Source organism: Spea bombifrons, chromosome 8, assembly GCF_027358695.1.
Source record: "Spea bombifrons isolate aSpeBom1 chromosome 8, aSpeBom1.2.pri, whole genome shotgun sequence".
Lineage (NCBI taxonomy): Eukaryota > Metazoa > Chordata > Amphibia > Anura > Pelobatidae > Spea > Spea bombifrons.
Window position 1 is genome coordinate 38,333,176 of NC_071094.1, and position 16,327 is coordinate 38,349,502.

Sequence of the window (16,327 nt, forward strand, 5' to 3'; positions counted from 1 at the left end):
CCATGAACATTTGGTTGCTTCTATTACCCTTTTTATATTTCTTAGAGTGCTTGGTGGTGAACAATGTCCCTTGTGTTTCAGTTTTGGACGGCCCTTGTGGTCAGGAAGAGAGGGATATATATAAGATGCTGCCCGGTGGGGGGACACTATATGGCAGGCTATCTTGGTTGAGTTGTTCTCATACTTCATTCCATTTATCAAGAAAACCAACTGCTATTGGTGGTCATAAGCGGGCCAAACCCATCCCGTTTAATATGTTGGCGTGATATGAGGCTTTCCTGTTACCTGACATGACTCATGTATTAAAACTCCTTATCTTGTACAGAAATAAGTAGTCATTGCGCAACAGCAGTTGCTTAAAGCAGTTAATCACCTTGTAATAGAATGAAAATAAAAAATGCTGTTGTTCCTTAGTCATTTCTTTTCCTTAATTCTGGGTTATTTGTGCATTATTTTGGAACACCTACGAAGTAATTAGACAATGCGCACAGCCCGAATGTAGGCCACACCCCTAAAGTTTAATATTAATTTAAAGAAAATGTAAGTTCTAGGCAGTATTTTCCCAAGAGTGAAGAACGAACACACGGGGACAAGAGGAATACAGAAGGCGGAAGAAAGAAGACAGAACAAGAAGATACAAGAGAAGAAGTACAGCTGCGTAAAAGGAGACAACCACCCAACTGGACTTTGGGGTACATGGGGCCCACTCTGTTGAACAACTTCATCATGGCCTGCTCCAGAATTGCACCCAGACTCAGACACATTTTAGCTTTATTACCCCTGTGACTCTATTAGAGAAACTTGCAAAACAAATTTGCCACATAGAGAAACAATATAGAATTTGACGGCGGTTAAGAAACATTTGGCCATCTAGTCTGCCCATCGGTGTCTGAAGATCTCAGTGACATTATATTCAATATATGTGACACGTCCTCTGGGGACGTTAGCTTTGTGTCTGATGCCGTGGTTTCCTTCCTCATTCACAGATCCCCGTCTCATCTCATTCTGCTACACGCAATACGCTCTGAGCAACCATCGCATTTCGTCAGGCCATGTGACTCGGCTTCCTGTAACATTTCAGATGTCCCTTTGAACTGAAGCACAAATCAACAGTTACATGCACCGAAAGCCTGACACCTAAAAACATGCTGCGCAGGAAGCCCTCCAATGCATCGGACAAAGACCCCACACAGAAAAAAAAGGTAAGGCACGTGGAATGGTGACCAAAGGAGTCAACGCTGTGACTTAGCAAGGGCAACCATTAATTAATGCAGTAAGTACATTATTATACCCGATGCCATATACATTAATACACATTCCCTCAATATTTTACTGATTTGAAAATGTTGCAATAAGGTTTTTTGACGGTTGTATTGAATCGTATGATGATCGCTATTTATTTATTGTATGTCCACATTGCCCGAAATACTTGTTGGATTGAATGCTACAGAGTTTCAGAACCTATGCTACAGAAAAACCACAGACTGGTTCAGAAGACTGAGGAGGTGGCTTCGTTACCTGCTTTACATCAGGTGTTAATAATAATATTTGGTTGGAAGCCGCTCCTAACTTGACGAAACAAAGGAAACGATATATTACGGTATCAAGGCTAGAAAATTAGTCGTTAATATCTATGATTCTTAAGAAACATTTGACGGCAGATAAGACCCATTCGGTCCATCTAGTCTGTACATTTCTTCCTGATGTAAAGAATGAGACTTTAATCAGTCCTTGGTCTTTTCTTAGATTTAGGATATCTTTATGTCTATCCCATGCATGTTTAAATTCTCTCACTCTATTAGCCCCTACCACTTCTGCTTGTAGGCTGTTCCACTTCTATCACCTTCACGGTAAATAAGAAAAGGGACTTTAATGTAAATATCTAGTCTGAAAATGTGGTTGTTTATCAGCTATTTACACAGCACATGTAAAGGTGAATGAATAAACTATTCAGTTTCAATAATGAATGATGTAGTGGCTAAAGCGTCAAAGATACGTTTTTCATTAAAGTTAAAAAATATAGAAATATTACATTTAGGAAGCATTAAATTTATTCTGCAAAGGGGTGCAAAATATTAAATTCACAGTATCAGAATATGGCATATTTTAAGTGTCCCCTTCACCCTGTTAATGTATTAAAGGGACACTCCAGCCATTCTACGCGCTTTACTTTTATTTTTGTGGTGCCCCCCTTGTAAATGCAGAATTCCCTCGTATGCATTTGCCCATTTGCACAGCCCCCAGCAATTTTCCATGCGCGATACATGTTCAGCCGATATATATACATATATATATATATATATATATACATATATATATATATATATATATACATACATATATATATATATATATATATATACATATATATATATATATATATATATATACATATATATATATATATATATATATATATGTATATATATATATATATATATATATATATATATATATACATATATATATATATATACATATATATATATATATATATATATATATGTACTGCCAGTCAGCTCCAGCGCTGGCTTGGTGAGCACAGAGGATCTGTTTAGACCCCCATGCGCATGCACAGAGAATTCTCCCACTGATTTCAATGGAAGCACCACTGAAGAGTAAGGCAGTTGCAGCTAATACTTCCGGTAGGGGCTTTACACACGTACACAATGGGGTGTAAAATGCGCAAAAGGCAAGTTGACGTGCTGGCGCCATGCTGTTTTGTGTCTGTTCTCAGGAGAATGGCTGTGCTGCATGTCCTTACTCATGAGTGTCCTGAAAGGGAATCTCCTTCACTCCCTGTACCCCCAGAGGGGCCATTTTGGTTTAGAACCGCAGCTGCTCCTTCATGGTGTTGGACCGAATGCATTATGTGAAACACGACAAGAGAAGAGCTTTACTCCGATAAGGAAAGGCTAGGGTATTTTTTCACGAAGAACACTTAAGGCCACATGTGGGGCTACCATTCAAGGGGAAAAAAAAAAGATCGGCGGGGATTTCATATAAGCAATGATTTGACAGAATAGCAAAAATCTCAAAAGTGGCATCAAAATGATCTTCTGATTAAACAAATGATTTAAAAATAGAACATCATTTGAGGAAGTTGATATAATTAAAGGCTTCGGTGCATTTTGTGGTGTCACTAGTGGCCTGTGACCATCTGAAAAGCCTGCCTGCATGGGAGGATCCCGGAGGGCCACTTGTTACATTCTCATGTAGAGAACCCTAAACAGGGCCACCCAATTCTGCCTCTGCCCTGCTTCATGGACCTCTAAGGCCATGTGATCATCAGCAGCGCATTAAACTTACTAGATCCATTTTAACCATTAAAATAACATGAAATGTATCAGAAATCCAGTGCACACGGTGTTAATGTAGCTGGAAGCTATTTTTAATGGAATCTCTTCATAAGCGTACAGAGGCCCTTTATCACTCCCATCACTCCTGTGTTCCAATGGCCCTTTATCACTCCCATCACTCCTGTGTTCCAATGGCTCTTTATCACTCCCATCACTCCTATGTTCCAACGGTCCTTTATCACTCCCATGTTCCAACGGTCCTTTATCACTCCCATGTTCCAACGGCCCTTTATCACTCCCATCACTCCTGTGTTCCAATGGCATGTTGGGTTCGCTAATCCAATGAAACCATTGCAATTATGTTACTCTGGAAAACCAGCTAATTGGCCCCAAACCTTTAAACCGTAATATCATGTTGACCAGAGCCGGCCTTAGGTGTTCTGGCGCCCTGTGCGGACTACTCGTCTGGCGCCCCCCCATCCCAAAAAAAGAAAGGAATCAAAACTTGTAACAAAACCCCAATCACTATATACTACACCAAACATTGATGTGGTGTAGGCCTACCACTTCATTGTCTGGCTTAGTAGTAGGGATGCACCGAAACGAATTCTGGACTGAAACCAAAAGTGCAGCATTTACCTGGCCGAAACCGAATATGACCCCCCACACACACCATAACACATAACAAAACAATTAAATAACAATATTTTTATATATGATTAACAGCAATCACATTCTTATCATGCCCGCAGATTCCAGGATGTACTCGTAGACTACTTGGCATGATAGGAGTATGATTGCCCTATGTACCCCGTCTCACTCCATTCTCCCTATCTACCCCCTCCTAACTATCTACCCTCTCCCTCTTTGAAGTTCACTTACCTTTCAGAAGTCCTGCGGTGGGGGTGCAAGGCCTCTGCCTCCCAGCTCTGCCACTGTATGGAACAGTATAGAGTGATGGGAGTTATGATGTACTTTAGAGCATAATTATATAATGAAAAATACATTGGAAATGGTACAGAATAACACCCATCACTCTCACACACTTACCAATCCACACGTATACCAATCCACACACATACACCAATCCACACACATACACCAATCCACACACATACACCAATCCACACACATACACCAATCCACACACATACACCAATCCACACATATACACCAATCCACACATATATACCAATCCACACACATACACCAATCCACACACATACACCAATCCACACACATACACCAATCCACTCCACACATATACACCAATCCACACACATACACCAATCCACACATATACACCAATCCACACATATACACCAATCCACTCCACACACACCAATCCACTCCACACACACCAATCCACTCCACACATATACACCAATCCACACATATACACCAATTCACTCCACACATATACACCAATCCACATATATACACCAATCCACACACACACCAATCCACACATACACCAATCCACACATACACCAATCCACACATATACCAATCCACACATATACCAATCCACACATATACCAATCCACACATATACCAATCCACACACATACACCAATCCACACATATATACCAATCCACACATATACACCAATCCACACATATATACCAATCCACACATATACACCAATCCACACGCATACCAATCCACACGCATACCAATCCACACGCATACCAATCCACACACATATACACCAATCCACACATATATACCAATCCACACACATACCAATCCACACATATACACCAATCCACACATATATACCAATCCACACATATACACCAATCCACACATATATACCAATCCACACATATACACCAAACCACACATATATACCAATCCACACATATACACCAATCCACACATATATACCAATCCACACATATACACCAAACCACACATATACACCAATCCACACATATACACCAATCCACACATATACACCAATCCACACATATATACCAAACCACACATATATACCAAACCACACATATATACTAATCCACACATATACACCAATCCACTCTCACTGTCACTCTATGCTTTCCTACCTTTCCTCTTTCAGTTTCTTTGCCTCCTCTTCGCTCTTCTTCTTAGTTCTTCTGTCTTCTCTTCTTCCGGGTCAGAGGGCACGGAGACCGGTGGGCGCGGCTTCAGTGCTGTGCGCCAGGATCTGACAGCAAACCCCGGCGCACAGCAGCTGTTACCGCGGGGATCACAAGGGAGCGGTATCGGAGGTCTGTTAAAGACCTCCGATACTGCTCCCTTGCGAGCCTGCTCCTCCAGCGGCGGACATTACTGTCCGTCTCTGGAGGGGTGCCGGGTGCCCCCATACTGGCGGCAGCGGACCCCGCGGCGGCAGGGGCGTCGGACCGCGCTGCGGCGGACCCCGTGGCGGCAATGGCGTCGGACCGCGCTGCGTCGCACAGGTCGCACACCCCAAAGGCCGGCCCTGATGTTGACACATGGCTTATGAATATTGCAGTTTATAAAAGCATACATTTATTAGATCCACATTTATTTGTATATATGAGCTAGTATTAAGAAAAAACAGCTCACTTTGAGACAGTAAATGTACTGTAACAAGAAGCAGTAGTATATATTTTAGTTTTTCCTGTCCTCATTTGCCTGTTTCTGGTATCGTGAAACAATCATCTAGACATTAGCATTTCCCTGAAGCTACCCAGGCGTGAATTTGCTGAATTTTACAGACTGTAAGCGGTTTCTACAGCAGATCAAGGGTTAAAATAATACATATATATTTTAGAACGATATTTTTCAGAGAATGAGGGTTTAGCATCCTGTTGAAGTGAGACTTTTTTTTTTCTCTGCTAACCTACAACAAAACCACATTAAAACACAAGATTTTTACGTTGAAGCGCTCTTCCGCCATGCATGAAACCTGTTTTGAAAGGTGTTAATGTCTCTTTTTTTATTATTATTCAGGTACAGATTTCATTTTTGTATTTTCCTCTATAAAGTTCTGAGTAGTCAAAACCATAAAGTACAATACTCTGTTATTCAAGGTTCTTCTGTTTTGATAGAAAGATATTTTTAAATATGGAGGATAAAGCCATAATTGTCCATAAGACATATAGGGCAAAAACCCAGTGAAACAATGGAGAATGACACCGAAGTGAGCATTTTCTTAGGACACCAGAAACAAATGGATGTGTCAGAAAATTCTAAGTGTGTATGCATATAACTGTATTGATCTAGATTAAGATAGAGTCTTCATGGGTGATTGGTTAAATAAGCAACCCTAACTAGAAACCACAGGGTATCAGTGTGAAAATTGCCCTAGGGCAGCTTATCAGTGCCATCTTAACCCCAAACAGCCTGCCTGTGCCATCTCTGCCCCAGCTTTAACACACACACTCCATCTCACACCACTTATACATACATGCTTACACACAAACAGTTACACACACACAAATGCATGCTCACACACACTTTTAGATACACCTCCATGCTCACACACTTATACATACAGATTCATGCTCACATGCAGTTATACATAGACATCCATGCCCACATACACAAATCCATTCTCACATACACATTCATGCTTACATACACTTATACATAGACATCCATGTCCATATACACTTTTACATACACATCTATGCTCTCACACACACAAATACATGCTCACACACTTTTACATACACATCCATGCTTGCATAAAACACCTATACATACACATTCATGCTCACAGACACATCTATGCTCACACACACACAAATCCACCCTCTCACACACTTATACATACACAATTATGCTCATATACACTTATACATGCACATTCATGCTCATGTACACTTATACATGCACATTCATGCTCACATACGCTTATACATAGACGTTCATGCTCACATACACTCATACATACATACCCCCTCCCCTGGCCATTTCAATATATGTATATGAAAAGACATTGTTGGAAGTGCACAAAAAAGTTTCACAATCTAATTTAAGCAATTAATGTTGGTGAATATAACTCATGAAGGTCAAAGTGATACAGTGTATGGGTTAATTGCAGCAGCAATAGTTGACATATATACCGTATTGGCTCGAATATAGGCCGCACTTTTTTCCCCCACTTTAAGTTTTTAAAGTGGGGGTGCGGCCTATATTCGGGGTCTAGCGCCCGACGCCCGGGACATGCAGTCCCGGGCGCCGGGCAGGCAGCGGGGTTAGGATACAGATCCCCCGCAGCGGTGCAGGGGACCCGTATCCTACTCCCCGATACGCTCAGACAGCCTCCCCTGCCAGCACTTCCCACGGGAGGGGGGGGGCTGCCGGCACGGGAGGTTGTCTAAGCGTTTTACCTCTGCCCACCCCCGACTTACCGGAGCAGACTCCCGGGTGTCTTGCAGGGCCGGCGGGAGACATCTACGCAATACGCGTATGCAACTTCCGGTACCGGTACCGGAAGTTGCATACGCGTATTGCGTAGATGTCCCTCGCCGGCCCCGCAAGACACCCGGGAGTCTGCTCCGGTAAGTCGAGGAGGGGGGGGGCAGAGGAGGACAGTGGCAGCATATCTCGGGGGGGGAGGAGGAGGAGGACAGTGGTAGCATATCGGGGGGGGGGACAGTGGTAGCATATCGGGGGGGGACAGTGGTAGCATATCGGGGGGGGACAGTGGTAGCATATCGGGGGGGGAGGAGGACAGTGGTAGCATATCGGGGGGGGAGGAGGACAGTGGTAGCATATCTCGGGGAGGGAGGACAGTGGTAGCATATCTCGGGGAGGGAGGACAGTGGCAGCATATCTCGGGGGGGGGGGACAGAGTGGCAGCATGTTTTTTTTGGTGCTTTTTTAAAGAAAAAAAACTTTAAAAAAGCACCAAACTTTTAGGGTGCGGCCTATATACGGGGGCGGCCTATATCCGAGCCAATACGGTATATATATTTTGTTAATACAACCAAATCTTAGTAACTTTTCTAGTAGTGACAACAACATGTAAACAAGCTTTTTAAATGTGGTTGTTGCTGAAATCCAATGTTGAAATTTTACGTGAAATTAAGTATTTTAAATACTTAAGAATTAAGAATGAGGAACTGATTCAAATGTATGGAAAACATTAGATGAAACTAAAAACCCAAAAGACTATTTTTGGAACACCACTAGTTATGAGATTTCACTATTAGTATGTAATAATTCAAATTTGTTAAAGCCATCCCCTCTATAATGTAATCATCAATAATTTGTGGGATACCATGTTATTAATTATATTATTTTGAAGGATAGCCTGTCATATAATAAATGTTAAAAAAAAATACTTTTTAACTTAGGATCCTTCAGGGAGATAGGAGCAAAATAGTGATCCTTGAGGTTTGCACCAACCTTCATTTCGTTAACAGATTATGATGTTAACAGTTTTTAGCATCAGTAGTTTGAACTTCGACCACCCTGAAGAAGCCTTGGTTAGTTGAGGAGGAATTAAAATCCAACAGTCTTGTTAGATACCCAAGGATTGACTTTGAGAAGCACTTTGGAATAAGGAAGACCAGAATTACCATTGGGAAGATCAGGGGCCCCTATCTGTAGGGATGGAGTAGGAATTTGAAAGGTCCCGGGTATAGCAGCAGTTGTGTCAACGCCTGTCTCAGCTCTGGCCATTCTTGTCCATTGTAGCCTATGCCCTACCTATTTTATGCCCATCCTACAATCTTACAAGATCCAGGGGGAGCCGGTGGACTTTGTGTCCAGAGGCACGAACGTTGCAAACCAATAATTATGTTGTTATTTTCCCATAGTTGTCTCTGCAGCGTTCCAGTAGCTTTAAGGATTTTGGAAAATCGAAGCCAAGCTCGCCAGTTGTGTGTGACAAGGAGTTCAACTTGGAGAATGATGTGAGTTCTTTTAATCATATTTCTTTGAGATATTGTTATGGGTCTGTTGCTCAGACTTGTACAGTTTGGTTTGAGGTTTGTCATGATTGGTGTTGCATGCAAGGTTATGTTAGATATTAACATATCACCTTGCTTGTTTTTAATACTTTGAAAATATTATTAAACTAAATTAGACTGGTCTAAGTGGCTAAAAATTGTTAAACAAGTTAAGGGTTAACACAACTCACGTGACTAAGCTTACAAAACCCCAAAGTTGCTCTGCAGTCGAGTTGGTGTGAGTCGAGGATAGTTAGAGGCAGGTGTGAACGTAAATTTATTAAAGATATTACATTCAGCAGTTGGAACATCACCTTTGACGGTATTAAGAAGGCATAGTAAGCAGATGGAATTGCCGTTTTGTACATAGTCAAGAATGTAAAGGTCCAAAATGTAAAAATATATATTTCATAATTTTGAAAGATTCCTGAAGATGATGTTGGACTTGGAAAGCATGGATCAGAAGAAGGGAAACACAATGGAAGTAAAATCAGCAAGAAATGGAAAGCTGTCATATCTCGGACCATGAACAGGAAAATGGGGAAAATGGTGGCGAAGACAATGACTGATGAAATGGTGAGTGTTTTCTTTTAATAAGTAAGCTAAATAAATATAATATCTGTAATATTTAGATAATGGGGGTGTGTGGGTAAGACTATATTGATACAGACTTTGGGGTCCACCATCAGTAAAGTGTTTAGGACAATATTTTTGAATATTTTGTCTATTTTGCTGAAAGCTACTCGTCTGATAAATGAGAAGCTTTCCTTTACACGATTTTTGGTATTGTGTTTATAGGCTAATTAGCATTGGTGATGATGATGAGAAGGCAGTTTGAATCCTTCAGACCCCTTGTATATTAATTTATTTCCCCAAGCCTGGTTGGGCTATTATGAGTTGTTTTTACAGCATTCCATACATGCAATTAACATTTTAATAGCTTTTTCGAGGTCTCGTGGGGAAATTAGCTTATCAATGATACCACACCATCATACAAAGTGAAGCTCTTAATGGTTTATTTCATCCTTATTCTCTTTAAATGATAAACTGAGATGCGGTGTACAATAATACAGTAATTACATACAGATTTCACTCAATTATTAATCACGTTCATGATATACATAATCCTCATGTGTAACATAATTGTTACTGAGCGATGCTTCTTTCCTACAGGCAGAGCGAAACGACCATGATCCCTCATCTCCAATATCTTTGGATGGAAGTGTGGATGGAAGTTTGAATAGGAAAATGTCCGATACTGAGGAGAATTCACATATACCTCTTGGCAGGCAAATATCTAGTGGTGAGTCCAGTGTCCACCATATTGGTAAGATAGCTGACTACCTTAGGAGCTGAGCTGATGAGGGACAACAGTACCAAGTTCTTTATAAAATGAATACACAAATATATATATAGGAGCCATAATTTGCCTAAGGTGCCAAAACCCTAGGGCTTCCCTATTTTGTCTATACCTATACCTATGGCCTACACAGTGTGTTTGTGAGTTCTAAAACGAGCCATGGCTCGATAAAGACCCTAAGGTCAAAAGGTTGCTGAATTAAATACACCTCACTACTGGGGTGCTGAGCGACTTTATTTGTGATATTTTGGGGTGCTGGTGAAGCTCAGTTCCAGCACCAGAAATATTGGAGTGCTGTTCCACTATCTCTACTTTGGTTTAATTTTAATAGTGGGACAACATAATTATTTAGCTTCACCCATGGAACAGAAAGAGTTCCTCCACCAGAACAAAGCCAGCTTTTGAAGCCCCGGAATGCCTATCTTGATCAACTGTACCAGCACAATCGTAATTGTGTTAGCAATATAGTACATAGTATACTTTTGCATATTTATCCCTTTTTCCTTTTATTCTTCTTTATAGGAAGTGAGAGCGGCAGCCCCTCATATTTGTTTACCAACAGAGACAATGTCAATATGGAAACCACGGCTCCTCCTTATACCGGACCATTTTGTGGGAAAGCGAAAGTCCACACCGACTTCACCCCAAGCCCGTACGACAGAGACTCGCTCAAACTTACAGTACGAGCATTTTGTTATGGAAATACCCATGTTTATGTTTCCAAACGCATCGTAGGCACCACAAGGATTTAAATATCGTTTTGAATAACGGTTTGCGTCTCGGCAGCTTAAGTAACACCTAACGGAAGTTTCGGTAAAATTAAAATCAACAGCAAGGAAAACGCAGCTTAAATGCTTTCCGTCATATAAAATCTCATAGAACTGGTTTCTCGTTATAATGTACTGTATATCGAGAAGCCAAATGTATTATTGTAAAAAGTGTTAACCTGACCACGAATTGAAAACTATTAGCGGTCCTTGCAATGACCACCACTTCCTGTAGACGCAAGCCCAAATTCAGTAAAACATGCTGATCAAAATATATTTTTTACGCAATACAAATAATGCAACTTATTTTAATCTTCATTTTGATTACTTACATATTATTTGACATGTTTAACCCCTTAATGACCAAGGCCGTAGATGTACGGGCTCAAAATGCATTGTTTTCAATGGGTTTAGGGACCGCCCATTGTCCTTAAGGGGTTAATACACAAAGTGAAATGAATACTCTGTGGTTCTGCTTTTAGAAAGGAGATATCATTGAGATCATTGAGAAGCCACCGGTTGGTACCTGGACGGGATTGCTTAATAACAAGATGGGCTCTTTCAAGTTTATCTATGTCGACATTCTGCCTGAAGAGACAGAGCCGCCGAAGAGACACAGGACACCGGGAAGAAGTCAGCGCTTAAAGCCCAAGTCCTTGCAGGAACTTCTGGAACGTATTAACATGCAGGTCCGTACAAATTCTACGTAATTGCAATGATATGAAAACGTTCTTGTTATGGTTATGTAAGAGTATCCTCTAAACACATTAATTATAATTATATAATTTGTACGGCCAACTCTGACCTTATTAAAAGATAGTCACTAAGATGTTGACCCTTCAATTTACTTTAGCGAGATGTTAGTAGATAAATAAAACAGCTTCCCAGCAGAGGCTAATACAGAGAGGGAGTCTAAAGAATCTAAGACAACACTAGACCAGACGGGCCGAATGATTATTTGCTGTCAAATTCAATGTTTTTTCATGTTATATAAATAATGCAGGGATATGAGACCAACTCAAACATCTACTCTTGGTCAGAATTTGTGCCTCAAATACATCCATCTGCTCAAAAGGCCACTTTTACATTCTATAAGCCAGTGGCGCGTATGGAGAATACGGCAATCATTGTCAAAAAAAAATAATAATAATAATAATAATTCAATATTTCCAGACACAACATTTTTCTAAACCTTTTCTGGTGGGTTCTTCTATTGGGTCTAAGAGCCAACGTTTTCCTTTGTCCCTTGTGTTCTTAGGAACATATAGCAACGCTCATGCTCAACGGTTATCAGACAACAGATGATTTCAAGGACCTTAGAGAAAATCATCTGATTGAGCTTAATATCACAGACCCACAGCACCGCGTCAAGCTCCTCACAGCTGCCGAATTTCTTTTGGACTATGACAGTAAGTAACATCAAATGTGCTTTTTCTAAATAACATCCCTATAAAAACAGCACTCTTTGTATTAAAAATAAAATAATATATATATATATATATATATATATATATATATATATATATATATATACCATTAAACTGAAACTATATAATTTTTTTAAGCTGATGTATCGGTTTATGCATTGCTGGAAACCTTGACCTCATAGTTGAGCTACAAGAGAATCCAATATTCCATTTGGATTGATTTAGCAGATAACAGAGACCTTTTTATTCCAATCCATGGAGGATGGAGCTATATTTATCTAAAATTTGGCATTAAAAACTGTCTTTATATAAATATAGACTAGTGGAAAATAATTCTAAAAAAACCCAAAACACATAAAAGCTACATATTTGAAGCATTATTAATTTTTTTAATGGAAAGATATAAAACCAGAATTTCAAAAACTACAATTTTCACGTTTCCTTTTTTTTGGGACGGTAACTAAGGTAATTAAGCTTAGGTTAGAAGGCACCTTTTATTGATCTAACTATAATGGAAGCGATGAAGTTAAGTTGCCCATGAACTTTTTTTAGTTAGTTAGGTTGGAGAATAATCCATTGTTCCAATAATCCTATTTTAGGCCTATTCAAATACATTTTATTAATTTATTTTTAGAAATATTCATAAAATTGTTACTTTGTGGAATACTCTAGGTTTCGTTAATAATTTAGCGCATTTCTCTTCGATGGTTCGTCACACAATAATGGACATTGGCTAACAGCTGCAAAAACATTTAGAACGCATTAGGTCTGCATCATTTAGTATGGGAAATGTTAACACCTTCTGTGCTAGTCTCCCGCAGATTAACATCCAGTGATTCACTTACATATTTTTTATAACTATAGTAAAGTGGATATGGTGAAAAATTCTCATTTTCTTTGAATTTGTGTATTGCAGCTGGCAGCGAATCAGAAGAGGTGTCCATGCCGGGTTCTTTGACCCACATCTTCGATATTCCCAGAGATTCCGGCTGCTACGAGGACTCGGAAAACCTTGATAATAGCCGGGACGATACAGAGTTAAGCCCTATAGAGGGAAACCTGCAAGTATTGACATTGGAGGAGTCAGGCGTAAAGAAACACACGGAGATCGAACAATCGGTGTCACCTGACCAGACAAATACCAGCAATGGCTGAAACGATGAGTTCCTGGTTATTCCACTCACTCCAAAAATCTTCTAAAGCAACAATGGGGACAAGCGGCCCAACGCTGAAAGCATTTCCCCCATTGCAGATGCAACTTTTATCAGAAATAACAAATTTATAAATCCAAAGGGGACCTGAACAATATTTTTTACAAATTAAACTGCTTTTGCTTTTATATCCCCCCCCCGTTTTGTTTATTATGTGGTATTGGCGTGTTTTGCGCTATATGTGCGTTTTTCTTGAAATGGAAAAATTAACACAAAATTAGAATTTTTAGGTTGTGTTGCTCTGCTTCATTTTTTTAACGCCCGTTAAGGATTTTAAGGTGTTTTATGTAGATTTGACGAGTCGGATGGCCTTGGACCCTTTACGTTGCACGCTTGTCTGATGGTATTGTTGCCTTCAACAAAATCACGAGGGAAGCAGACTTCTAGAGAGCTTCTTAATTTGAAAGACACCATAATGTACAGAATCCCAACGCCAGCTAGGTAATGTTCTGTATTTCCGGGGTAAGTCTAGTTTTTGGGGGTGTTGGGCATTGATACAGATAACATAATCATACATTTTTGGCGGGATTTTAAAGCTTTCATTGGTGTCTTTTACGTAACTGTCTAAAATGTTGATACACGCTCGCCAGAAGACGTGCATAAACTGTAAATATTTTATAATACAATTCATAATAAAATTCATCATGAAGTACAATTGTATGCGTTTTAAATTTCTTTTCTACATTCCTTTTGGGAATCTCCGTGCACCCCTGTATGCAAATGAGCTGTGGTCACTGGTAAAAGGATAAATTTGTATATAAAACAGCATTTATCTATTTTGTCCTATTAATATGCATACATTTGCTCATATTCCTGCTATATTGTATTCAATATTTAAGAGACAGTTCACAGCTGCCAATAGCCCCACTAAAGAAAATGTTACAGTTCTTCTAAACCAAATCTTACCTGAGGTAGAAGCTGCAGCTGCCATCATCCTTCATTCAGCAGAGTCCCTCCATGAAGTTCGATGAGGAACAGTACAATAATTTAAAAAAGGGACCACACAATATATTTAAGTGCATATTATAGTTGTCGCTTTCCTTTAACCAAACACACCACCAACTGTTGATTATGGTTGGGGGGGGTAACCATTCTTTTCCGCCTTTGCAATAAAATTAAAATTCCGCAAATAATTGTTACATTCATTCAATGTGACATTAAAAGCCAGCGGGTGAACTGGAACTAAGTGTTCTTTCATTGATGAGCAGCTGACAGGGATATATGTATATAAATATACACAGAGTATATCCGGTATGACAGAGTAGCCCAGGGCTGCTCAAGAAAACTCTTAGATTTTGGTTTTCATTCCTAAAATTTTTTATGATTATAAAACCTTTTTCCCCCTTTAGACATTTTCCTTAAATAAGTTAATATAGCACCCTTGGAGGCTATACATTTTATTTATATTGCACAAAAAATATAAATCTGTGTCTAATAGGATTTCCTGTGAGTAAAATTGGAGGATAGCAATTAAAAAAAAACAAAATAATAATAATAATAATCTTTATAAACATGTCCAGTAACTGGAAACAAAAGATCCGGAAGATGCATTTTAAATGATTGAGTGGTTTAATATGCATTTAAAAAAATCCCCCCCCAATGCATTTGCAGGAGGGGCACCATAATAAAAAACATTTATGCAAATTATTTTCTTCTACGGTATATACTGCATTTATTTTGATGGTTGTCGATGGTCTATGAAATAAATAAGAATCCACGATCCCTCAAGGTTGAAGAATAGATTGGTAGGATTCCATATGATCTCGTCTACAAGGAGTCAATAATGTGAACGTCACACCAGGAACTATTTTCTGGCAACACTGCCCTAAGTCTCACAAAATGTATAATTATGGGTTACTTAATTTAGGATTTTGGTCGCTCTCCGCTACGCTGCTGCAATAGGAAGCCTTTAGGATCAAATCCTCTTTTCCTACAGTTAACCAGAAGCTGCTTGGATGTTCTAGATTGATATTAGAAGCAGTGAGGGCTGTAAAGATATGCCAGAGTACAATGTCTGTGTCTTTTCCAATAGATAGTATCAGTGTGTAGTTTTGAAATAAAACCCATCGCCACATGAGTGTTTTCGTTTTTATTAATATTTTAAGTAGACACAATCAACCAGTTGTATGTGCCCAACAGAAGATCCAAATTTTAAGGAGGAATCAGGTTTACAAAAAAAATAAGGGTTTGGCATGATGTTCTGTAGCAGATATCTTCTCAGGCATCGGAAACCTAAAGTTAAGACATCTAAGGGAAAACAAGGGTCCAAGAACATTTGCCTTCATGCAGTAAGAAGATAATAAGAACAGATAGGTAAAATACATGTTTTTTTTTATCGTCCAAATTA

General features: G+C 39.5%; 1 protein-coding gene across 1 annotated transcript; it reads left to right on the forward strand.

Annotated features, from left to right (window-relative positions):
• Nucleotides 1-1,105: 1,105 nt before the first annotated feature.
• Nucleotides 1,106-14,233, forward strand: SASH3 (SAM and SH3 domain containing 3). Its single transcript, XM_053473910.1, has 8 exons — nt 1,106-1,202; nt 9,084-9,179; nt 9,639-9,791; nt 10,389-10,518; nt 11,098-11,255; nt 11,825-12,031; nt 12,601-12,751; nt 13,686-14,233. Exons 1-8 carry the CDS (start codon nt 1,146-1,148, stop codon nt 13,922-13,924), a joined length of 1,191 nt encoding a protein of 396 aa, XP_053329885.1. The 5' UTR covers nt 1,106-1,145; the 3' UTR covers nt 13,925-14,233.
• Nucleotides 14,234-16,327: the final 2,094 nt, after the last annotated feature.